We start from the raw sequence: 26,049 nt of genomic DNA on the forward strand, positions 1-26,049 counted from the left end.
TTTACCCTTTTCTGCAACCAAGGAGATATAGCCCATCTCACATATGCTGTCCAGAAAAAACAATAACTAGTTCTCAAGTAATTGGATTTGACAGCACCATTTGTCACAGGGTTAATCCGCAATTCAGTTGGTGACTACCTATGTAACTAATAGGCTTTATTAAAAGGAACAATTAACTTCTTATGTCCTTATGACAAAAGGTAGTTTTGCAACTTGTAGTGAAGTTACCTCTCCCAGAGATACTGGGATACAGGTACACTCTCTGCCCTGACCATTACATTTCAGGCAAATGTTACTCAAGTCCTTAAAAAAGATACTCTTTTGTCTTCAAGCTGGCAAATGACTTATTTAGCTTTTTAAAAAAGTTGTACACACTTCAAAGAGACACAAAAGGAACTTATGATTATAGGTTTATTTAAAGTAAATGCACTAAGAAAAAGAGAGTGATGAGAAATCTGTTCCCTTATTTTCAACAGAATTAAGCCTCTTGTTCTTATTTTTTTAACTTGCTATTACATTTAAAGTTTACTTCTGCTTTCTATATTGACAAGTATATACTTTCTCAAACAGTTGTAGTGTCATTCATTTTTTTCTCTGTCCTTATATCATTTATTTATTTATTATCATTGTAATGTTTGAAATTGCCAGCAAGTTATAATGGAAATATGGATTGAATATCATGAATCCATGAATTGAATATCATTAATCAAATATCATGATATTCAATATATCATGAATTGAATCATGAATTGAATATCAGTGATTCTCATGGTTTTAAGTGGAATGCATCTAATATTTCATCACAAAGTGTTTTCTGCAGGATTCTATTCACTAGTTGACAGATGTTCTCAATAGAGTGCTACTAGTTTGCTAATTTTATATTTTTTAGTGAGCAGATACTTATGCATACTTGGTCATATATTAATATGATCAATTTCTTTTTTACATGGTTAATAGTAATACTAAATTTTCTAATATAAACTTATCTTGAATACTTAGAGTTAACATGATATGAGATTGATGTAGATGTGTATACATTTTGTGCTCAAATGTGCATATTGGTGCATTCATCTTGCTTAGTATTTTATCAATTTTGCGTCTGTTTTACAAGTAAATTGATCCATAATATTTCACATTGGGATTTATTACATTAATACTAAATACTAGATTCATCAAATGAGATGAGGAAAATTTGGCCTTCCTGTTCTTTTCTCTGGAAAAATTTGCATAAAACAGGAACTACTTTTTCAATGATTTATACAATTACCTTGGGTTTTAGGTATTTATTGAATTTTTGGGTAGAATTTTAAAGGAATGTTGACTTAAAAAATAAAGATAAAATTATGTAGATATTCTATATCTTCTGAAGCTGGATTTGATGTGATATGTATTTTTCTACATTATTATCTTTTAAAATAAATTTTAAAATTTATTTGCATATGATTGTTCATAGTATTCTTGTATTAATTTTAAATCTTATCTGTATCTGTGTTAAGATAATCTATTCATTTATAAAATCAATTATCTGTGCCTTCTATTTTTATTTCTTAGTCAACTATACTGGAAACTCATCTATCTTACTATGTTTTTTCAAATAGCTATCTCTAGGATATGTTTATCCATTGTATCTTTGTCTTCTATTTTACTGATTTCTGATTTAATTATTGTTTTCTACTAACTTTTATTTATTGAGGGGAAAGAAAAGTCTGCTTTCTTCTCTAACTTCTTAGGTTAAATTCTTAGATTAGTAATTATAAAATTTTCTTCTTAACTAAAATATATAATCAATATATACATTTAATGGCTATTTTATCTTTACCTCATAGGTTTTGATGTGCAGTGCAGTAGTCTCTGTTTATTCTCAGTAGGATGTGTTTCAGGGCCCCCAGTAGACACCAGAAACCACAGATAGTACTGAACCTTACATATGCTATGTTTCTCCCTATACATACATGGGTATACTAAAGTTTAATTTATAAATTAGGTACAATAAGAGATAAATTACAATGACTACTAATAAAATCATATAGTATAATAAAAGTTATGTGAATGTCACCTCTCTCACTGTTATTCTCTTTCCTAGCAACTAAAAATTTTGGACCATGTTTGAATTCAGGGAAATGAAACCCAAAAGTAAAGCTGCATATAAGAAGGGGGTATTATATTATTAATATTATGTAGTTCTGCTTTCCTCCAATTTTTATCAGAAAAAAATTCCACTTATGCATAGGTTAGTTAGAAGTGAGTGTAGAAAATATCCAATTTTGTTTAAAGTTACCATTGATTTCTAAATTAATTGTATTATGTTAACAGGCCATATTTTCTATGACACTTGTACTTCGACATCAGTTGAAATCTGGTTTTGGCCTACAACACTAATTCTATAAATATTCCTTGCGTACCTAAAAACAGTACTGATTTAATCATTGTATAAAATCTTTAGTGGGCCGGGCATGATGGCTCATGCCTGTAATCCCAGCACTTCGGGAGGCCGAGGCAAGCAGATCAGGAGGTCAGGTCAGGAGAAGATTGAGACCGTCCTAGCTAACATGGTGAAACCCATCTCTACTGAAAAATACAAAAAAAATTAGCTGGGCATAGTGGCACACACCTGTAGTTCCAGCCTCTCGGGAGGCTGAGGCAGGAGAATTGCTTGAACCTAGGAGGCGGAGATTGCAGTGATCCGAGATTGCACCACTGCACTACAGCCTGGGTGACACTGTGAGACTCCAGCTCAAAAAAAACCCAACCAAGCCCCCCAAAAAAAAAAAAAATTTCTCACAAAGTAAGGATCCATAATTCTGTTCATTTAAATTTCTGAGCCTAATCAATTTTTTTATTTAAACAACTAGAAGCTATGTCATTGATTACATACATTTTTAAACTTTTGGGTGAATTAAACCTCTAATGATTCTGTTGATAATTTTTTCAAATTCAGTTGAAAATACTAAACTTGTTAAAGGTTTTTTCATTTTAGTTGCTGTGTACTGGAATTTTCTGGGCAAAAATTCTACTTTTACTTCTAGTTTTGTTTCTTGGGGTTGTTGTTATTTAATCTGGTTATTTAATTAAATTATTTATTTAATTTTGTAAGCAGTTTAAGGTTAACTTTTAAAGATTTATTATGAAAAGCTGTTTGCTAAAGTAGCAAACCTAATTTATTAGCTCTTTACAGAAGAGAAATAGATGAAATGGTAGGTATAGAATTACTTTTTAATTTCATTTTTGTGTTTTATAAATGTCTTTTTTCTGCATTAATATTTCTACCCATTCCACCTACTTTTATTTAAATGTTTAAAAAATATTTTTCTAAGTTTCTAAAATTTAAAATTATATACTATATTTGTATTTTTGAGGCTGTAAAGATCATATATTTACAAGAGTATTCCAAATTGTATTACATTCTTTGTCCTTTCCTGAATCATAAAAAGGACATTAGCCTATTTAAAAACCTACAAATGTTACTCTTTTCATATCATTATTGTCTAGTATTTAAATTGAATTTTATGAGTTTGGATAATGCTAAAATTCTTACATTTGTTTTATTCATTTTTATTTAATTTTTTGTTTGCTTTTCAAATTGCCTGTGTATATTATATTTGCTTTGCTCATTATTTCTTCTTGAGCTCAGACTTTCCTTCTAAGACTGTTTTTCTTTTCCTGAAGTTCTTGGAATTTCCTCTATTTAAGTTTTGTCAGTTGTAAACTTAGTTTTTCTTTTGCAGAAAATGTCTTCATTTTTCACCAATGTTTATCATTCAAAAATAATTGTTTAGGTGATACAAAGTTTAGTGTATTTACAGTTAATATCTGACTGTACTATGAATACTTTTTTAACAATATACTGATGGGCATTGTTATTATTTAAAAGATTAATAAATTCATATATATGTATAAGTTGTCATATGTATATATGTAATCTTCACCCTTCCTCTAGTTAGTTTAAAAATCTTCTATTTATATTTGTGTTTAGAAGTTTATCTGTAATGTGTTTACTAGTAGATACATTTTTATGTTTTGGAATTTATCATGCCTTCTATATTTTGCCAGTGAAAAAATTTCAGATTGTTACAATTTTAATATTTTATTACTTTATATACATGTATATATACACATATGTATTTGTGTGTGTATATAGATAGATAGATAGATAGATAGACATTATCTCATTTAATGATTTTCAGTCTTGTTTCTGTGTGATTTAAAATACCTTTCAATTTTTTTTTTTTTTTTAATCCTAGACAGAGTCTTGCTCTGTCACCCAGGCTGGAGTGCAGTGGCAGGATCTGGGCTCACTGCAACCTCTGCCTCCCAGGTTCATGTGATTCTCCTGCCTCAGCCATCCAAGTAGCTGGGATTACAGGCGTCCAGCATCATGCCTGGCTAATTTTTGTATTTATAGTAGTGACAAGGATGTTGGCCAGGCGAGTATCAAACTCCTGATCACAAGTGACCCGCCCACCTCTGCCTACCAAAGTGTTGGGATTAAAGGCATGAGCCACCATGCTCGACTATTCAAGTTTTATATGTTTCATATTTTTCCATGCTTTATTCATATTTGTATTCCAGTTTGCTAATATTTCTCAGTTCGGTGTTTTATAACTCATTAACTGATTAGCTTATTTTCAAACTCTCTTACTCATTCCTGTAAAAGAATCTCATACCTTACATGTATGCTAGTAATTCCCTATATCTTCTTAAACATATTTAATGTTATCAATTCATATTCTATTTTCAGGAATCTCAGTATTTGAAATTTGGGGGAGCATAGTTTGTTGTTGAGTCCACTGCCATTCATTCTAGTAACTTGTTATGCACACGTTTTATACATTTGGACTCTGAAAATGTGTTTTGTTTATCTCTCTTTGAGAATCTTGTAAGGCATGAGACCAGGACACAGATTCTCAAAGATGAAGTACTTCTCTGCTGCAAAGGACCTTAAGGCATTACTAAAAATAAGGACCATTTTAACGCATATCTTGAGTTTTGTAACTATATCAGCAGTATAAATTTGTACTGCAACCCTTAAAAGGACATAACTTGTGGTTACAGATACTCTGAAAAATACTCAGAAAATAAAAAAGTATTTTTTCTGTACCTAAAGCACAAATTGAAAATATACATTCCCGTGTTGTTTGCATTTGCCAAAAAGTTATTTTTAACCAATTTTATAATCGTCTATCTATCTACATCTCCTGTTTGAATTCCAGACACACACAGGTGCCTGTAATAATTAGCCTTTCAAAATTAATATTTTACTGTATTTGTAACTATTTATCAACCAGATGAGTGGAAACTCATCTATTTATTGCTCTTTTCACCATTCCCTATGTAACTCTTCTTCCCATTGTCAACTATATTAATTTGTTTCATGACTTACTTTCATTAGTATTATTATAAAACATATTTTACTGTGCTGTGTGTGTGCTTTTTAACAGCAATTAGGATGAATAAATTCAAGAGATCTATTATATAACACAATGACTATAGTTAGAAACAAAATGTTGTTTACTTGAAAACTAAGAAAGATTTTAAGTATACTCACCACAGAAAAGTGTGTGCTTGCATGCTGTTAATTCACATAATATCATCGTTTTGTCACACCTTTGTTTAATTTTTCACTCAGCACTGTGTTCTTTTTTTGTGTGTGTGAATTTCAATATCTCACTTTTATTTATTTATTTATTTGGATCAGCTCACAGATCCTTTTTTTAAATTTTTAAGTTCAGGGGTACCTGTGCAGAATAACCAGGTTTGGTACATATGTAAATGTGTGCCATGAGGGTTTGTTTTACAGGTTATTTCATCATCTGCATATTAAGCCTAATATCAGTTATTTGCCTGATCCTCCCCCTCCTCCCACTGTCCACCCTCCAGTAGGCCCCAAGCTCACAAATTCTTTTTTTTTTCTTTTTTCTACCAATCTTTTTTTTTAATTGCATTTTAGGTTTTGGGGTACATGTGAAGAACATGCAAGATGGTTGCATAGGTATACACATGGCAGCGTGATTTGCCGCCTTCTTCCACTTCACCTATATCTGGCATTTCTCTGTTTTCTTAAGATCTTTTTGTGTAATTTCCTTTTTGCTTCTAATTGTTGAATTCTTCATTGTAACAAATCAATGACCACATGAATTGCCACAGATAATTCTGATGGTCATCGTCGCACTGGATCCCTTACGAAACTTACCAGAATTTCTAAGCTTTCATACTAACGAGTTGAAGGGGATTATTCGTACTCAATTGCTCTATTCTCACAAAAACCGCAGTGTATATTTTACTGTTTTCTATTTTCTTGAAAAAGTTATAATATAGAAACTGTTTATTTTCTGAGTTTCTGGCTATGTGTATAATATAGAAACCATTTATTTTTTTAAGTCATCTAAAAAAGCATTTGGTTGTGGCCATCAATGAAAGGCATTTAAGGCATTTTTTGTTACTATTTGTTTTTGTTTTTGTGTTTTTTTTTTTTTTTTCAAATTTTTTTTTCTTTTTTTTTTTTTTTTTTTTTTTTTTTTTTTTTTTAGTATTTTGTGTTTTTTCAGAAACTTATGATTTTACATTTGGAATAACTAGATTAGACTTATTAGAATGTAATAACTACTCTTTACATCAAATCTCCATTGTTGTATTACCAGTTAGTTTCATTCTACATTTTGTTTATTATAAAATTCCACTTTTTAAAAATTCAGACTTGCAAAAGTTTTGGCTAGGATATTTTATTAATATTAATAACAAAAAATTATGATTCAAATTTTGTTTATATTTTTATTTCTTTTTGTTCACTATTTCCTTGATGTCTATCCTTCTTGTTTTTCCTTTTCTAATGTTGTTACTATCTTGCAAACTCTTAATGTCAGATGTATAGTTTCTATTCTATAACCTTTCTTGTTTCAGGATAATTAAAGCTATAAACTTCCAACAAATATTGTTGGTTTTTTCAGCGCTCCATGAATTTTATCATGCGGTGCTTTTCTTTGGTTCAATCTAAATATTTCATAATCATATTATGATTTCCTTTTAGGGTTATTGAGCAATATTACTTGGTTTCTGTTTATAGTGTGCTCCTCTCAGTAGCCTATTGATATTTATTCTAATATTACTGAATGATATCTGGTAAAATTATATGTATAATTCCTCCAAAGATTTTTATGAAGTTCTCTTTATGGTCTGATACAGTCATATTTTTGTTAGTGTGTGTTTAACAGAATGCCATTTTTGAGGTTATTCTTTATATGTATAGTAGAGTTTTCTGTATGACTTTCTATATTTCAAATAATTTGAGCTGCTTCCTTTTCATTGTTTCTATCTCAAGTGATTCTTCTCTTGAACTTTTTGTTTTGTGAGATACATTGAAGATCACAACATCATTTGTTGATCTACTTGTATATCTATCTACTTATCTCTCCATTAATCCATTTAATTTATATAATTAACATATATTAATTCAGTGTTAAATCTCTTATTAGATGAATATATGTTGATGATGGTTATATCTTCTTGTTTGGATATCTGTTACAGATATATATCCACCCTAATTCTCTTACTATTTATTTATTTAGAGAGGGAGTCTGGCATCATCACTTGTGCTGGAGTGCAGTGGCACGATCTCGGCTCGCTGCAACCTCTGCCTTCCCAGTTCAAGTGATTCTCCTGTCTCAGCCTCCCAAATAGCTAGAATTACAGGCACCCACCACGACACCTGGCTAAATTTTTGTATTTTTAATAGAGATGGGGTTTCACTATGTTGTCCAGGCTGGTCTTGATCTCCTGACCTCATGATCTGCCTGCCTTGGCCTCCTAAAGTGTTGACATTACAGGCTGGATTCACACCATCTGGCCACAATAATTTTTAATCAACAATTTATCTGAGATTTTAGTATTGCTATACCAAATTTACTTTGTTTTCTATCTGAACAACACACACACACACAACCGCATACATATATTTTTGTCCTTTTAAGTGTTTCTTTTAGATAACACATTACTAGACCATGTTTTTGACCCATAGAAGAGATTTAAATGGTAAATTTAAGTCATTTACAATTATTATTATTATTTTTACATTAGGCTTTATTTCTCTCCTCTTCCGTGTGTATTTTCACTGTACTCTTATTTTTCCTATTTCCTGCTTTCATTATATAAACCAAATTTCTTCTAGCTAATTTACAAATACAGTTTGTTTTTGTCATTATTATGGATAAAGGTGACAGAAAACTATTTGTATATTCTTTTTTAATTTATTAACTTCATTAACATTTATATCTTTCATCAAAGGGCAAAGTTTTAGATTAAATTCACACCCCTTTGTTTTCTACCCCTCCAACTCCAAATATGTCTTTCCAGCTCCATTCTTATGTATCTAGTTTCTCTCTCTCTTTCTTTTTTGCTGTTTATATGCTTTCTATTTAAGTAAAATATGCCTGAAGTCATAAAATTATTTTCTTGTCAAATTCTCTGGGAGTCTTTTTTTAATAAAGTATTTTTTCCAAGCGTGATTTTCAAAGTGAAAGGCAAAAATGGTTATATAATAATTAAACACTACATTATTAAATGTATTAATTAAAGTATTATTAAATTATTCAAATATAAATAGTTCCAAACTATCCTGAATTATTGACAATCCATATTGAGGCTAATTTTATTTTTTTATGCCTAAGCATATTTATATTATGAAAAGGCATATAAATTTGTAACATTTAATTACTAATTTTAAAATATTCAACAATCATTATACTCATTTTGCTATTAAGAATCTGTTGTCAATATAATTCTTTTTCCTGTATGAGCATTTATTATTTTTCCCAGAATTAAATATACACATATATTTGTAATTAGTCTTTTTGTTTTGTTCTGTGCAAATATTTGTGAATTTTTTCTTCTACATTAATTGCCATTTTAAAAACCCTTTCAATTTAGATTGTTTATTTACCTGTGGAAAATTTATTTTTACAACACATTTAACTCTTTTCTATTATTTGTTTTTATGTTTCAATTTTTCTAGAGTTCTTATGAACAGTTAATGGATCTGCTACTTAGAAACCTGTATCACTTAACTTTTCTGGTATATGTTCTTTCTTTCTAGAATTATTTGCCTTAATTCAATCTTCTTCTTTACTAATAATTCAGCTTCATTTAAATCCTATCTCATATTCATTATGTCACCTATCATTTTCTCATGCCTGATATTTTCACTTAGGTTTTCTTTAGTCTTTCTTGTTCTTGTTTTATTTTGCTAAACTCTTTCTGAAATATGCTTATTTTAAAATTATAATTGTTTCAGATGCTTTATATTGTTCATGTTGCCTTTGATTTCTCTTTTCTAGATTGTACTACTGATTGAGCTAGTTATTTTTATATGCAAGGTCTTGTTTCACAGGAAGATCAGTTATTCTTCCTTTTTATCGGCGTGGCAGATAGCCAATGTTCCTTGTTAATCCTAACAATTCAAGAGAAAGGAGCAGAAGAGACTACAGAGTTGAGACCCGAAAAGAAAACCAAAGAACCACCTCTGATCTCCCACATGATGCAATTCTCCTACTGAGAAGTTTACCTTTGAACTCTTTGAAACAAACAACATTGTAAAGATGTAATGCTTTTAGTTTGATTCATACACTTCTGGTATTTTGAAATAGGGTAGGTGGAAGAATATGTGAACAAGTATATGTAATCAATCAGTTCACTCCAGCTGGGGATTGAGGTTACACTAAAATTATCTTGCTAATAGTGGGCTCTCATTTGCAAACATATATGTTACATTGCTAATGAGCATCCACTAATAAAGCATTTAGAGTTGGGAAGATGTTGAGCCAAAAGCAAATCTTCAAAGCGTTCCCTCACACTGGTGTTCAACCACTTCCCATTGGCTACGAAAACACTTGTGAAGATCATTTCCCTTCCCATAAGTTTATCACTGAATTTATGATAATCTCTTTACTTGCATGAAAACCCATCTATATTCCCTTTATTGAATTATTAACCTCATTAATATATATATACATATTTTTCAAAGAATTAGCATATGATCCAAATATACCACTTCAAGAGTTTTAGCATTATGCCAACATCTCAGTTCCAAAACTTTAATTTGCACTGTCCTAAGAACCTTTGTCTGACCTCACCTTATGGGATACGCTGAGTGAAAAATGTCCACAGTTTCAACATCAACTGACAGCTTTAAATTAAAGCTGAAAATTTCAGCTACCTCTTTTAATTTGGAACCCCATAACTCCAAAATGATATCTTCTTCAGAATATCTAGTTTATAATATTACCATAGGTCAACAGCTCTAACATTTTCCATCATTTATTATTATTTCTTATTAACACCTTTGCATTCATTTTCTTGATGACTTTATACTACTTGAAATCATCAAAAGCTCTGGAATAATAATATACTTACAAATTCAGTCACATGTGTCTCATTTGTGCATGTGTATGTGTGTGTTTTGTAACGGGGAGGAGTGAGGGCAGGGGCTCCGCTTCCTCCCCGTGCTTGCCAAAGATGCAACCGGGTGTGTCCAGGTTCTTGGGCTCACTTGCCCCAGGAATGCGGAAAAGGTCCTGGTGGCGTGGTTAGCTTACCGTTCAAGTAAATATCAGACCCAAAGAGTTCAGCAGAAAGCAATTTATCAGGCTGAGAGAGAAAGAAAGAGAGAACACTCCCACCCTGCCATTGGAAGGGAATCCGAAGGGGATATCTCTACAGGGAGAGAGGGAAAAACAGGTCCCAGGCTGTTGTGGGAGGGCATCCCAGAAAGGGAAATCCGTATAGGTAAGGGAGCAGGGGGTTTTAATCCGGGAGTTATTCCCGCCCCATTCATGCTCTGGTTCAATGAGAGGAGTTCTTTCAAACTTCCGCTGGAGTGATTGATCTTTAACTTTGATATTAGATTGGCTGCCTGGCCTACAATCAAAGCCCCCTTCTCCCAGACTTTCGGGGGCCTTTCTGTACAAAAGAAGCTCACCTGAAATTTCTACCTAGCCCCGGCATGGTAAAGTTAGACAAAGAACTTTACATTCCCTGTTGTGGGGGAGGTGGATGGAGGTATAGCATGGGAAATTCCTGCCTTCAAAACACAGGCAATTTTCCTTAACACAGTCTCTCAGTATTAAATGTACATGTGCAGTGACTCAGCATTTTCCTAAAGAGGAAGAAAGTAACACTAATAGTGAAGATCTCAGATGACTGATTTACTGGTCTAATTATATCTTTGTTTATAACATGTTCTTGAGTGTTATCAATGTAAATTATTCCGAAATTTTCCTTTTTCTAAATCTTGCATATGTTTTAGTCCTTAGAGCAGATTGTACATTTTTCCAGGGAATAGGTTTTTTGTTGTTGTTTGTTTTTTTGATACTGAATCTTGCTCTGTGGTCCAGATTGGAGACTGTGATGCGGTGGTGCCTTATCTGCTATGTCAACCTCTGTCTCCTGGGTTCAAGCTATTCTCCTGCCTCAGCCTCCTGAGTAGCTGAGACTACAAGTACATGCCACCACGCCCAGCTAATTTTTGTGTTTTTAGTAGAGACAAGCCTTCACCATGTTGGCCAGACTGGTCTCAAACTTCTGACCTCAAGTGATCCGCCCGCCTCAGCCTACTAAAGTGCTGGAATTACAAGGCATGAGCCACCCTGCTGAGCCAGGAATAGGCTTTAACATGAACAACTGTAAATCTAATGCTCCAGGCTCACATAACTTTTGGTTAAAATTAGTCTGATTTATATGATAATCATTACTATGTACCTGCCAAAACAGGAATGAAAATCCTGTCAAATGATCTTTTATTTATTTTAAGGACCTAACTACATGATCTCATAGTTTTTGTTGTTGTTTGTTTTTGAGACAGAGTTTTGCTCCTGTTTCCCAGGCTGGAGTGTAGGGTACAATCTCAGCTCATTACAACCTCCACCTCCTGGGTTCAAGAGATTCTCCTGCCTCAGTGTCCTGAATAGCTGGGATTACAGGTGCCCGCCACCATATCCGGCTAATTTTTGTGTTTTTTGTAGAGACGGGGTTTCACCATGTTGGCCAGGCTGGTTTCGAACTCCTTACCTTCGGTGATCCACTCACCTAGACTTCCCAAAGTGCTGGGATTACAGGTGTGAGCCACTGTGCCCAGCAGAACTCATAATTTTTTAATGGAAATTTGACTCATGTGTTTGGCTCTACTCACATGAACTCACACTTGCTTAGAAATGCTGCTGTGCATAGCGCAATCATTATCCCCTGGAGAACTCCATGAACCCTCCAGTTGTGAGGGTGTAAGCAGGGAAAGCTAGACAATGACTTTTGGGCACCTCAAAGGAGCTTTAGGTAAAGAACTTAAAAATTGCATGCTGCATAGTAAGAATGATATGTGTTTTAATCTTATTATTGTTATTTTTATTATTTCCTAACTAATAAAACTAGTCCCAACATAATTTTTTAGAGCTACAACCAACTCTCTGTCTCTCAGGGTGAGCACTGGTTGCATACCTGTACTGAGTCCCCATGCTATTGACCTACATTGTGTTTATCTCCTTATGAAGAAGCTTAGTTGCCAATGCCCAGAGTGTTTTTTGTTAGTGTGGGCTTGCCTGAGGGTATCTGGACATACGTCTTTATATTTTCAATATCACAGAATATAGTCATTTTTGTGCAAAGCATATTTTCAATAATAATGTTATTTATTTGTAGTCTGTCTAAAATTTAGGTAAGGACACCCTACTCTCAGTCACTGAGAATTCACAAACCAAATAATTAGATTTCTATAACAACTCTTACTTATGGACTGTTTACAGACTTAATAAATTAAAAACCTAAATCTATTAAGGGATAAACATATTATAGAAGGAATTCTAATGTACATGTACATGTCTACATTTTAAATAATTTAAATTCATTAATTCTCATAACCAAATCATGAATTTATAATTTATATTTCCATTAATTACAAGTCTTTTAATTAGTTATTTATGTTTTAAAAACTCATTATTATTTATCACTCTCTAAAAGTACACTGTGAAAACTGTTACAATAATTGGCATGTTTATTTAATTTATTGGCTCTTTACCAAATAGCTTCAGCTATAATATTTAACTAGGCATAATTTTTCTTCTGGAATTAGGAGAAAACTTTCTTGAATGTATTTTTATATAATGCTTATGTCTAAAGAAGTTTGCAGTTGGCTATGCTTAACTGTTCACAGTTCCTCCCAAAAGATTAAAGAGTTTACAACTCTGTGCCTTTGCACAGCTTAATGCTCTTCTCCCCCAGTAAATTACTTTGCCATCTTTTAATTCTTAGCTCAAGTTACAGTTTCACTTGCAGACTCTCCCTCTGCCCCATAACTCAGCAAATGCAACTGCTCACATTCTTTTTTCCACATCACCCTGTAAGTTCTTTATCATTGTGTTGTAATATCTATTTGTCTTTCCAGATGGAATATGAACTTCAGAGATCAGACATCTATGTTATTTATAGTTAATCCCCATTCTCTAGTGCAGTGCTAGACATGTACATTCCAAATAAAAAAAGCCCATGTTCAAATAATGAGTGGTTATTTAGTGTGCCAATAGCCTACTAAAATGGAAATAAGATAATAGGAAATTTGATGCCTTCCAATGATATTCCAAGTTTCTTTAGACAAAAATTAGATGCATAGGTAGAATATCTAAAAGCTAGTTAAAATGTGTCTCATGTATATATGAAAAATGCTGTGTCCCTCATTATCATCTTAAAAAATCATAAAATATTGTAAAAGTAAACAGGTACACCCTTTAAATGTTTCCAAGTTAATTCTTTCACTGAGGAACATTGTCTGAGAATACTAACAAAAATTGTCCGTCATTTAATAAATTATTTATTTTATTTATTTCCATTTCAGTCAACAACTGGAAAAGTGGCCTATAAAAACAAGCCCACCTGTTTTTATTGTACCTTATCTGATTCCCCTTTGCAAATACAGGATTTTTTTTTTAAATGGAAGGTTTGTGGTAGCCTGGTGTTAAGCAAATCTGTCGGTGTCATTTTTTAAAACACCATGTGGTTATTTTATATCACTGTGCCACATTTTGGTAATTCCCACAATATTTTGAACTTTTTCATTATTATTATATCTGTTCTAGTGATCCGTGAGCAGTGATCTTTTTAAAAAATTTTTAAATTTTTAATTATTACAGATACATAATCCTTGCGTATATTTATGGGATACATGTGATATTTTGATAGAAGCATGAAATTGTAATGATCAAATCAGGAAGAGAGCTTGATGTTACTACTGTAAATGTTTTGGAGCACCATAAACTGCACTTTTATAATATGCTGAAATTAACTTGCTAATGTGTGTGTTCTGACTGCTCCACCAGACTGACCATTACCGTATCTGTCTCCCACTCCTCAGGCCTCTCTATTCCCTGAGATGCAATAATACTGAAATTAGGCCAATTAATAACCCTACAATGGCCTCTAAATGTTGAAGTGAAAGGAAGAATTGCATGTCTCTCACTTTAAATCAAAGGCTAGAAATCATTAAGCTTAGTGGGAAAAATATAGCAAAAGCCAAGATAGGCTGAAAGCTCAGCCTTTTACACCAAATATTTAGCCAGGTTGTAAGTATGAAGGAAATGTTCTTGAAGGAAATTAAAAGTGCTACCTTAGTGAATAAACGAATAATCATGCACCAAATATTTAGCCAAGTTGTGAGTACGAAGGAAATGTTCTCGAAGGAAATTAAAAGTGCTACTTTAGTGAATAAATGAATAATGTTTCACTAAACTGCTTTATTTCTGATATGAAGAAAGTTTCAGTTGTCTGGATAACAAACGAAAACAAGTACAATCTTCCTCCAAGCCAAAGCATAATTCAGAGCAAGATTCTCAGCCTTTTCAATTCTATGAAGATTGAGAGAGACGAGAAAGCTGCAGTAGAAGTTAAGCTAGCAGAGGTTGGTTCACATGGCTTAAGGAAAGAACTTATCTCTATAACATAACAGTGCAAGGCGAAGCAGCAAGTGCTGATGCAGAAACTGCAGAAAGTTATTAAGAAAATCTAAGATAGTGATGGTGGCTACACTAAACAAGAGATTTTCAATGTACATGAAACAGCCTCCTATGAAAAAAACATGCCATTTGCCACTTTCTTAGTGAGAAAGACGTCAATGCCTGACTTCAAACCTTCAAAGGACAGGTTTAGTTTCTTGTTAGGAGCTAACGCTGCTGGTGAAGCAGCATTTAAGTTGAAGAAAATGCTCATTTACCATTCTGAAAACCCTGAGGTCCTTAAGAATTATGCTAAATCACTCTGCCTGTGCTCTATAAATGAAAGAAGAAAACCTGTATGATAGCACACCTGTTTGCAGCATGGTTTGCTGAATATTTTCAGCCCATTGTTGAGAACGACTGCTCAGAAAACAGATCCCTTTTAAAATACTACTCCTCTTTCACAATGTACCTGGTCACCCATGAGCTCTGATGTAGATTTGCAAGGAGCCTAATGTGTTTTCATGCCTGCTAACAAAACATTCACTCTGTAGTACATGAAGCAAGGAGTAATTTTGAGATTCAATTCTTATTAAGAAATGTATTTTGTAAAAATTTAGCTGTCATAGACAGTGACCCCTCTGATGAATCTGGATCTGGGCAAATTAAATTAAAAACCTTCTGGAAAGGATTCACCATTCCAGATCTCATTAAGAACATTCATGATTCATGGAAGGAGGTCAATATATCAACTTTTAACCATTTTGGCGAAGGTGATTCCAGCCTTAAAGATTATTTCTCATGATTCCACCCGTCCGTGAAGGAGGTGAGGAACAAGATAACTAGAATTAGAAGTGAAGTTTGAACATGTGACTGAATTGCCACAATCTTATGGCAAAATTCAAATAGATAAAACGTTGCTTCTTTTTGACACCAAATATTTTGATTATTAGTATATATGTCATATTTAATGGACTTGAACATACAATATCTTGGTGAAAAACAAGCAAACAACAACAACAAACTCTCTTATGTTTATAACTACTTCCAAACCATTAGTAATATTTCTCATAATGGGAAATATATTTCCCATTATTTTCGATTTAGACACACAAGAATTGGCTTCACCTAACTTCCAAATGTAATATATAACATCAGAATATATATGCAATGAAATAAGAATACAATTTTTTAAAATTCTGGTGAGTAAATTCTGTTCTAGTTTGATTTTTTGTCAAATGCGTGTCATTGATATCTTGCTTATGGTCTTTATAATTTGGAGTAATACTCAGAATATCTCAACCCAATAGCAAGTTATCTCTAGATTTTCTTACTGAAAATTACATAAACAAAGCAAATACAATATTAATACAGAAAAAGAAGCAACTATAATTTTAGTATTGGAATTAATAGCCTTACATCAAAATGTTAAACCAAAAGAGAAGTTGGTTGACAGTTGACTGAGACTCTGAAACTTTTCCAGGTAGGATTTAAATATATATTCATTAGGCTATTAATAAATCTAATGATATTTCTTATTAACATAAGAAAATTACTTTCATTTCTTCATGAATCATTGAAACATACTACTTGCCCAGCCTTCTTTTGTAACTTAATCATTCCAACTCTGCACTACTGAACACACTACATGCTGTTTAGCAGTCTTACCATGCACTCATTTGGATCTGTAACTTTGTCCATGCTGTGTCCTCTAGGTAAAATGTGCTTTTTCACTTTGCTGTGGAGATAACCTACTTTTTCCTTTTTTCTACAATCTCATGTTTCTCTGTAAATTATTCAGTTCCCCACCTTCTCACAGCTCACTTTCAGCTGCCCAAGTTAAGAAAGAATGCATTCCTCTCTTTACTGTACTATCTAGATTTGATACTAATTCCACTATTGAATATCACATTTTATGGCATGTATTTTGTGTGTGTCTCTGCCTATCCCCCACCTGAATATTGAATTCTGGAGTTCAAAGAGTCTGTTGAAAAAGAGTCCATTCTTGCAGGGGTTAAGACATTGAGGATATGCCAGCTAAGACTGCAGAGTACATTTCCTCATGGGAGATACATTCTAGTGGGAGGAACAGACGATGGACAAACATATATTATTCTTAGAAGTAGTGACTTCTGTGAAAAATGAAAAAAAAAAGTTTAGATAATAATGATGGAGGTGCTGTTTAGACAGAATATTCTGGGAAGGCCTTGTTGAAGTGGTAAGACTGGATCAGGAACATGGTTCAACTTCTAAGAAAAAGTATTTTAAATAAAAGATAATAAAATTTGATTAAACAAAGTAGAACTGAAAATTTGGCTTTATAGCTTACTGATAATATATCTATGATCTCCAGTTTGATATAGTGGATTATGACTGACAATATCTCTATTTTTCAGGCATCTTTTTATGCCCACCACCTCCACATTTTTATAATTTAATTGCCACCAACAAAACATATATTTTTGATAAAGTGTGTGTGTGTGTGTGTGTGTGTGTGTGTGTCTGTGTGTGTGTGTGTGTGTGTGTGTGTGTGGCTTTGAGAAGGGAAGCTCACATATTCATGAGTATTCATGTGTCAGAATTGCACAGAATAAATTTGTTATGAGATTATTGGAGACTGGATCTACTGAGACAATCTCCTATTCTCAACTTCCATGAATTTCCAATCCACATCACTTAGTAGATCTAATAAATATCTTTTAAAACACCTCATTATTTTATATTTCCGCCATGTAGCACATGAGAACAAATATATCATTATTGTGAGTATTCTGATGCAAATTATTACTTTTAAAATCATTTTTAATTGGTAGCATTTGTCTGGGAAGTAATAATTACATCAGATAGAAGGGAAGAGTTCTGAGAAGAAAATTAAATTAGGCAGACTGCTAAAATTAGTAAGATTTACCTCTATGCATATTTGCCACTAAATTTATGTTTTTATATACTTTATTTTTATCCATTGACTATTTTCCCTGTTAGGATCTATTGAATATTATTAGTGAGTTTAGAAATTACCCACTCACACCTGAGCATTAAAGTATATATACATAAGAACACCTTGGTGAATGATATCATCAGTTTACTTTAGGAAGAACTATGGATAATGTGGATTGATAGATTACTTTAACTAGAGTGCATTACTTTTGACTACTGCAGAATTTATTTCTCTCTTTTGCTAATTTGTACATTTTAAGTTTATTGATTTATTTTGGGCTTTATTCAATATACCAGTATAAATCTTCTATACAGCTGAGTTTTCTCAAATCCCATGAGAAAAATTACTTATTTTCAGCATATAGTCAGGCTAAACACAGCTTGATTGTACTTTATTGCACATATTAGTCAAAAGAAAATCATAAATAAGTAGTTTATTTTTCCTCTTGAACTTTATAGTTTCTCAGCTCATGCCACCTATTCAACTAAAGGAAATGCTATGTTTGCACAACAGGAAATTTCTTACGAAGAAAATAATTTTCCAGTATTGCTGCAGTGAGATAGAAGAAATTTTCACAGGGATTTTCCTTTTGACTTTGACTTGTTTTTAAAAATAGTCATGTTAATTCTGTTAATTATCTAGAGTAACATAGTCTTACTATATGCTTTTCATTAGTTACCAAATGCAAACAAATCGCATGAGGATAAGAAAAAACAATAGCAAACTAGATTTTTTTTTCCTCATTACTCCCATATGAGGAGAAAAGGACCTTTCCTTATATCTACTTGATATTTTCTACTCCCTTTTCTATATAAGCAAATTATTTTTATGTATAGTGAAAAGGACTATGTATACTCTCTCAGAGTCAAATAGCATCCGTTTAACTCCTAGGGGGCCAATCCAATTCTGTCTGCACGTGCTTCACTCTTCTGTCCCTCCATGTGAAGGGAAGTCTGTAGTATTCTTGGTAATGACCAGAGAGCAATGGACTAGTGTTATTAATGTAACATCATATGTATATACATTTTAAAGAAGATTATTCGTGGGTATTATCTATATGGACTTTATGGCTATCCCTTAAAATAGTTTAAGCTTATAGGATGGAAAGGGAGGACAGTTCATTGATAGTTTAATGTTTATTACCTCAGTGCTGTTACAGTGGAGATGATGCACTTAGCATTTAGCAAGTAGATGATTTCTTCACTTTCCAGAGAGCTTGTGCTTCTCAGTGAGAAGGAAGGAACCAGGTAAATTATGTTGGAAGACATTGTAGCCGGGCATTTTTAGAGTTTCATCAAGAGAAATCTGTTTTCATGTTATAACATAGTCATCATCAGACCTTAATAATCATTACGCTATAAATCCAAATACTGGATAGAAAATATTCTTAATAATATCTCCTAGTATGGTAACATTCAATCCAGTTAAAAGACTAGCAACATTGTGTTTTGGAGTTATTTGCTAAACTTGTTTGCTTAGGTGCTTTAGAACAACTTATAACTCATTTGTACAGCTACTGTGTACCCCAATTTGATTTAATTTTACTTTGGTTTAGTTAAGTTGCATTTACTATATTTCTGTTTTAAAATATTTAAGAGACCATATTGTTGACTCATGCATTTATTTTAAATCCATACTTCTCAGACTGTCTTTGCCAATCTTTTTTTTTTTTTTTTTTTTTTTTTTTTTTTTTTTTTTTTTTTTTTTTTTTTTTTTTTTTTTTTTNTTTGAGTTGGAGTTTCACTCTTGTTGCCCAGGCTGGAGTGCAATGGTGAGATCTCGGCTCACCGCAACCTCCACCTCCCGGATTCAAGCCATTCTCCTGCCTCAGCCTCCTGAGTAGCTGAGAATACAGGCCTGTGCCACCATGCCCAGCTAATTTTGTATTTGTAGTGGAGACGGGGTTTCACTATGTTGGTCAGGTTGGTCTCGAAATTCTGACCTCATCAACCACCCACCTTGGCCTCCCAAAGTGCTGGGATTACAGGCATGAGCCACCGCACCCAGCTGCCAATCTTTATCATACTGTGTGCTAGAGCTTTTAGTCATCTTACATTACTGGGCTGGATTTCATGAAATATGCTGATGTAATTAATATGTAGCATTTGGGAATTCTTCCAAGAAATAACATAGTACAATGTAAAACATGAATAGTTTTCAATTGTTTAGCTTTAACACATGACTCAATATATTACTTATTTTAAGTCAAGTTCACTTTATTAGAAAATTTTCTGAAAGAATGTTAAAAATAAGTTATACTTAGAAATATAAACATCCTGCCATTATGAACAAGACCTAAGTCTTTCTAAGGTAAGAATGTTTTCAAATGAATCATGAATAACAAATGTTTCTGATTACTCATGAATTCTCAAATAATTAAATAATCACTATTTTCTTTATAGTGTTTTCTAATTTAAAGTAAATATTTTAAACATGAAGTTATAGTTTGCAAAACAAAACTGTGGAAAATATATATTGCCATTGTGAATAATGTAACATTAAAGCAATAAAAGCAAATTGGAACAGTTTTTATTTACAAATCCTAAACAAGTCTCCAGTGAAAGGAGTTCATACAACTTTGACAGAGCTGTTACCCTTAAGTTTCCTTCTCACTTTGTAAATCTATTGTCATTCTTCCCATTCTACTAAATTAATTACTAATTTATCTTCTCCAATTCTTGCTTTTTAAATACTTCTTGTTTATAGAATATTTAGGCAGGTTTTAATTGGTAATTTTTAATTATATAAAGCTGAATAAATAGAGAACTTGATTTTAGAAAACAAATAAAATGAAATATAATATCAATAAAAAGCCCATTCAGTTATAGGTAAATTAAGCCTAAGATTGTTACAAATTGATGATGACAAAACTCAACAAGGATTGGCTCAACCATGCCAAGCTGTATGTGTGATTCTTCTCACCTACTCTTGCAAAAAGCAATGCCCTTAAAATCTCCTCTGTCTTCCAAAGTTCTGACAAAACACTCAGCTTCCACAATTAGCCAACCACCTTTCCTTCTATTACAAAAAGAAAATAAATCATCAGAGATTGAACATGTTTAATTTGTCATACCAAACTTAGATACCTCCTGCATCTATGACTAAGCCTTCCTGTTCCCACCAGTTGTATTACAGAGACTGATCTTCTGTCTAAATTTTGCCCCCATTTATATTCTATCACACTCACTCTTTCATTACCTTATAAAATCAGTCATGCGATCTCTTCCTTTTATCCTAATCCTCTCCATTTCTACTACGTATCTTTCATCATTTATATAGTCTCAAATTTCAGCGATATAAATAATAATATAATATTATAAAACTAAACAAAATAAAACAAAAAGCCAGGAAACAACAAACACAAAACCTCTGTGGACTTTAGTTTCCAGATATACACCATAACAGGCTTTTCATTTCTAGTCATGTTTCCCATCATGTAATTTTTACCACTTAATACATGTCTCAATCACCCTCCTCTCTTCCTTAAATAGCTTGAATTGGACTTTTGATTCCATATGAGCACCAAAAAACATTTTATCTGAAGTCAGTTATTCTATGTTAATATAATGAATAGACATTTTCTTAGACATAATTGTACTTGACTTCCCAGAATAATTCTATACTATTGAAAATTTTCTTCCAAATAATATGTTCCTTGGGATTCCATAATTCGTTGATCTCTTGATTTTTCTCCCATAATTTTTTATGCTTCCATCCTCTTTTGTTGGCTAATTCAACTTTATATTTTTCTAACACATTTTACAATACTCAGGTCTAGATTAGTGAGCTTTACTCTGTGTTCTAATTTATAAAGTGATAATTTACACATATGCTGGTGGCTTAAAACTTTATGCACCTTGTTGAAATATGTCCTATTAGTTTTATTTACCTACTTTGAATCCTTGCACATATAATCAAAATAATTTCAAAGTCAACATTTTTAAAAATCATAATAATGAAAATTCGACGTTGTTTATTTCTTAAGAGACAGAGTAACACAATGTGACACTAAGGACATGCACAACTAGAAGAATGGAGTTACCTGTAACTAAGATGAAAAAGATGGTCAAGGAAGTAAGGGAAGACCAGAAATTCAGTTTGATACATTACAGATAGGTTATGTTATTAGAAATCCAATAGGGATGTTGAAAGGCAGTAGAATATGTGAGTCTGAAGTTCAATGATGAGGTTTGGTTTAGTTATATAAATCCTTAGCAATAGAATGAAACTTAAGGTTAGGACACTGGACGAGATTGCTAAAAGAATGAACAGTATGGAAGAAAGATAAGACCTCAATGCTTAGGAAACTAGTGCTTAGGAAATGGGGAAGCAGTAAAGGAGACTCAGTAGGGGTAGCCGGGGAACTCGAAGAAAATCTGAGTGTGTGGCAGTGCTGCAAGACAGGTGAAGAAGGAATAAGTGTTTCTTCTTGGGCAATGTTCCTCATCTTACAGATATTTCCATCCTTCTAGTAGCTCAGACATTTGGAGTCATCCTTGTCGGCTCTGTTTCTCACAGTGAAGCTTTAATCTGTCAGCAAGCCTTGCTCTAAGCAGGTATTCCAAATACACTGCTACCACATTGTTCTATGCGTTTGTCTCTGATCACCTGAATTACTGCAATACCTTCTTTACTGGCCTCCTTGACTTTGTCCTTGCCCTTTCAACCTATTCTCAATAGAGAGCCAAAGTGATTCTATTTAAATGTAATCCAGATAACCACCCCTGGATAATTACTTCCTGAGAAGATATGTATGTATTTTCTCAGCTATATCAGAGTAAAAACCAAAGTCCTACCAAATGCCCCAAGTGCCAGTCTGTCTGGTCCCTATTACCACTGGGATTGTATTTCCTACTAAATTCCCTTCCCTCAATCCAGTCCACATGCAGTGGTCTCTTTAATATTTTTGAAAATGCTAAGAACTCTTGTATGTAACTCAGGACATTTGAAAATTTTTTCTCTGCTGGGACATGTTTTTCACACATACATGCTTGGATCATACTTATGTCATTCAGAATTTTATTCAAAAATCAATTTACCACTGTGGCTATACATATAATTGCAGTCACTCCACTCCAACACTGTCACCTTCTGTAGCATATCTTTTCAAAATAAAGTTTATGCAATATGCTCCCTGAGGACACAAATTTTTTTCTATTTTGTTCATCACTGGGAATTGTGTCTGGCACATAGAATATGATCCATACATATTTGGTGAAAGAATGAATGACTAAATGACTGATTGAATGAATGAATTAGAGGAGAGGGAAGGAAAGAGAGATTCTCACTAACAAATACTCTTTCAGAAAACTTAAGCCTGCTAGTTATATAATTATGAAAAACTGGCCGGGCGCGGTGGCTCAAGCCTGTAATCCCAGCACTTTGGGAGGCCGAGGCGGGTGGATCACGAGGTCAAGAGATCGAGACCATCCTGGTCAACATGGTGAAACCCCGTCTCTACTAAAACTACAAAAAATTAGCTGGGCATGGTGGCACGTGCCTGTAATCCCAGCTACTCAGGAGGCTGAGGCAGGAGAATTGCCTGAACCCAGGAGGCGGAGGTTGCGGTGAGCCGAGATCGCGCCATTGCACTCCAGCCTGGGTAACAAGAGCGAAACTCCATCTCAAAAAAAAAAAAAAAATTATGAAAAACTATTGTATTTTTAATACAAGTAACTTATGTTTAAATTTTAGTTTAAGTGACCAACAGATACTCTAAACAATTAGTAAAGAGCAGAACAATTCAAATACAGAGCTTGGGTGAGTTAGGATGAGGTAACTAGAACACCAGGTTTTAAAGTCTAACAGAATTATATCACTAGATTAGCTGATTCAAAAAATATACATTTGTCATTATCCATTTTATTCTCTATATCTAAATCTGGAATTAATGTTTGCAGCAAAATCAGTTCTTCCTATTTTCTTACTCTTTTACCAAAATTTATTGGCATTCATGCAGTTCTGCAGTTCAGTTTATATGTCATTGTCATTTTCTCTTAGAAACATATTTCAAAGTTATTTTCAGTGTGAGACCCTGAAACTTTAGGCAGAGTAAACTGTGCTTGCATATTAATTGCGAAGTTAGTGCACAATATCCACTTTAAAACTTGAAAGCAAGTGAATTCTTTTGGGGTTGCCTGGTAACTAATGAGGAGAATGTCAAATTGAGAGACATGTCTGACTGGAGCAGCCTTTTGAATAAATAATAGAATTGTTGTCAACTTTAGCCTTAAGAAGTGAGACGGGGTCCAATTATAAGTTAAACGAAAGAAAAGACCGTTGAAAAATCTTTTGTACCCTCTTAGTAAAATTTGGCATTATGTTTGTGCCGAAACTTTTCCTTCACCAATTTATGATTAACGTAGAGCCATTTTAAGGAAATTCTGAAGGCATTATTTAATATCTGTTGGACTTAAATGGAATGGCCTAAGGCATTTGAGAGGCATGATTATTTATTATTCATTAATAATTTGTTTATTTATAAATCCATATTCATCTAATTTAGTGATTTCCTAGAGAAATCTATGCCCAGGAAGAGTTATTACTACTCCAATAAAATATTTTACATAAGGTGGAGTGTGGGGCTCACCGCTCTAATCTTAGCACTTTGGGAAGCTGAGGCAGGAGGATTGCTTGAGTCAAGGAGTTCAAGACCACGTTGGGCTAAGTAAGGAAGCCTCGTCCCTACAAAACAAAAATAATAATAATAAAACTATCCTAGCATAATGATACATGCCTGTAGTCCTAGCTACTTGGGAGGCTGAGGTGGGAGATCACTTGAGCCTGGGAGGTCGAGGCTACGGTCAACCATGTTTATGCCATTGTACTCCAGCCTGGGCAACAGAGCAAAATGCTCTCTCAAAAAAATTATATCCATTTCTTTAAAGGTGAGAATCATGTTCCTGGGAATATGTACAAAAAACACTTTAATAATCCTTCGATAGTGAGACTATATCAAACTGTTGATCACGTATTTACTTACATATTTTGACCTATTTTCTGTTTTATTTCCAGCAGGAAAAAAATCAAGAAGGTTCAAGAATCAAAGGTAAGAAATTATTGCTTTAACAGTTATATACATTCATAAAAGAAGGAAAAAAGAGATATGATGCCATTTTGAATGAAAAGTTAAAAATGAGAAATTATTGATCATTTTAAATATTCAGTGTGATTTTAAAGCCATTTTGAGCCCTTCGAGGATTCTCCAGGGACAACGAATAGTCTGTGTGGATGTTTTTCATCTTTATATAGTGCTCTTGAAAACTCCAACATTTTTTTTTTTGTTTATTCCCTATATTATGGTGCTTGAATTCCTCCACCAATCTTTGTCCCCACAGGTTGGTGTTCTGTCACTTCTTTGTATTGGCAAATTGATTTCATCAAAATGTGTTTCATGAAGACTCAACTATGTGGTCACTGCCGTCTAGTAAATTTTTCACAAAAAGGTTAGAACATATTTATACATTAAACGTTGGCGATAGCTCTCAGTGTGGCATAGGCAACATTATTCTAATGTTGGAAGACTCTTTCCTCTACAGTCACATTCTTAAATTTTGAAGTTTACTCATTGAGATAATAAATTACATAGATTGTCATCTTTCAATAAAAGGCTTCCATTAACTCATGCTTCTGCTGATCATAATGAGGGCACACCACAGACTTTTCTTAGGTTGATTCCTCTGGCCTCTCCATTCAGGCGCTGGCGCTTCTTTTTCTACATTTTGGGCTTCCCAAAGGCATCCCAGCCCCAAGCCTGTCTATGGAGTAAAGCACAATTGTCCAGTTTCTTTCCCTCCTTTTTGAATAGAAAGATATGTGCTGTTTTTACCTTTTTCAATGTTCTGCAAAAATTTAAAAAACAAATATGAAGTAGTTATTAAGCTTACATAGTCTTCTGAAATAGGGAAAGGATAGTAACACTTTGGAGGGTCTCTACAATCTTGCTTATTTATAACAAGTCCAAATAAAATCCTCTCTGCATACTTTCCCACAACTGACTGATTTTACAATATTTTTTCCATGTTGGTTCATCTGTGTGCCTATATTGCTGAAGAGTTAAAAACACATGCATTTGCATTTTTTTTTTTTTTTTTTTTTTTTTTTTTTTTTTTTTTTTTTTTTTTTTTTTTTTTTTTTTTTTTGAGACAGAGT

General features: G+C 33.0%; 1 protein-coding gene across 4 annotated transcripts in view; it reads left to right on the plus strand.

Annotated features, from left to right (window-relative positions):
* The window catches only part of FSTL5 (follistatin like 5), an 826,955-nt gene that overhangs the window by 115,146 nt on the left and 685,760 nt on the right, over window positions 1-26,049 (plus strand). For 2 of the 4 annotated variants that reach the window (XM_017525990.2, XM_037737587.1), the window contains one exon: window positions 24,913-24,946. In XM_017525990.2, coding sequence (XP_017381479.1) covers window positions 24,913-24,946 — 34 coding nt within the window. The remainder of the gene's footprint in view (window positions 1-24,912; window positions 24,947-26,049) is intronic. The other 2 variants (XM_017525989.2, XM_017525991.2) reach the window with 1 other exon arrangement.

Source organism: Cebus imitator, unplaced genomic scaffold (genome assembly GCF_001604975.1).
Source record: "Cebus imitator isolate Cc_AM_T3 unplaced genomic scaffold, Cebus_imitator-1.0 Scaffold40, whole genome shotgun sequence".
In the NCBI taxonomy this organism is placed as follows: Eukaryota; Metazoa; Chordata; class Mammalia; order Primates; family Cebidae; genus Cebus; species Cebus imitator.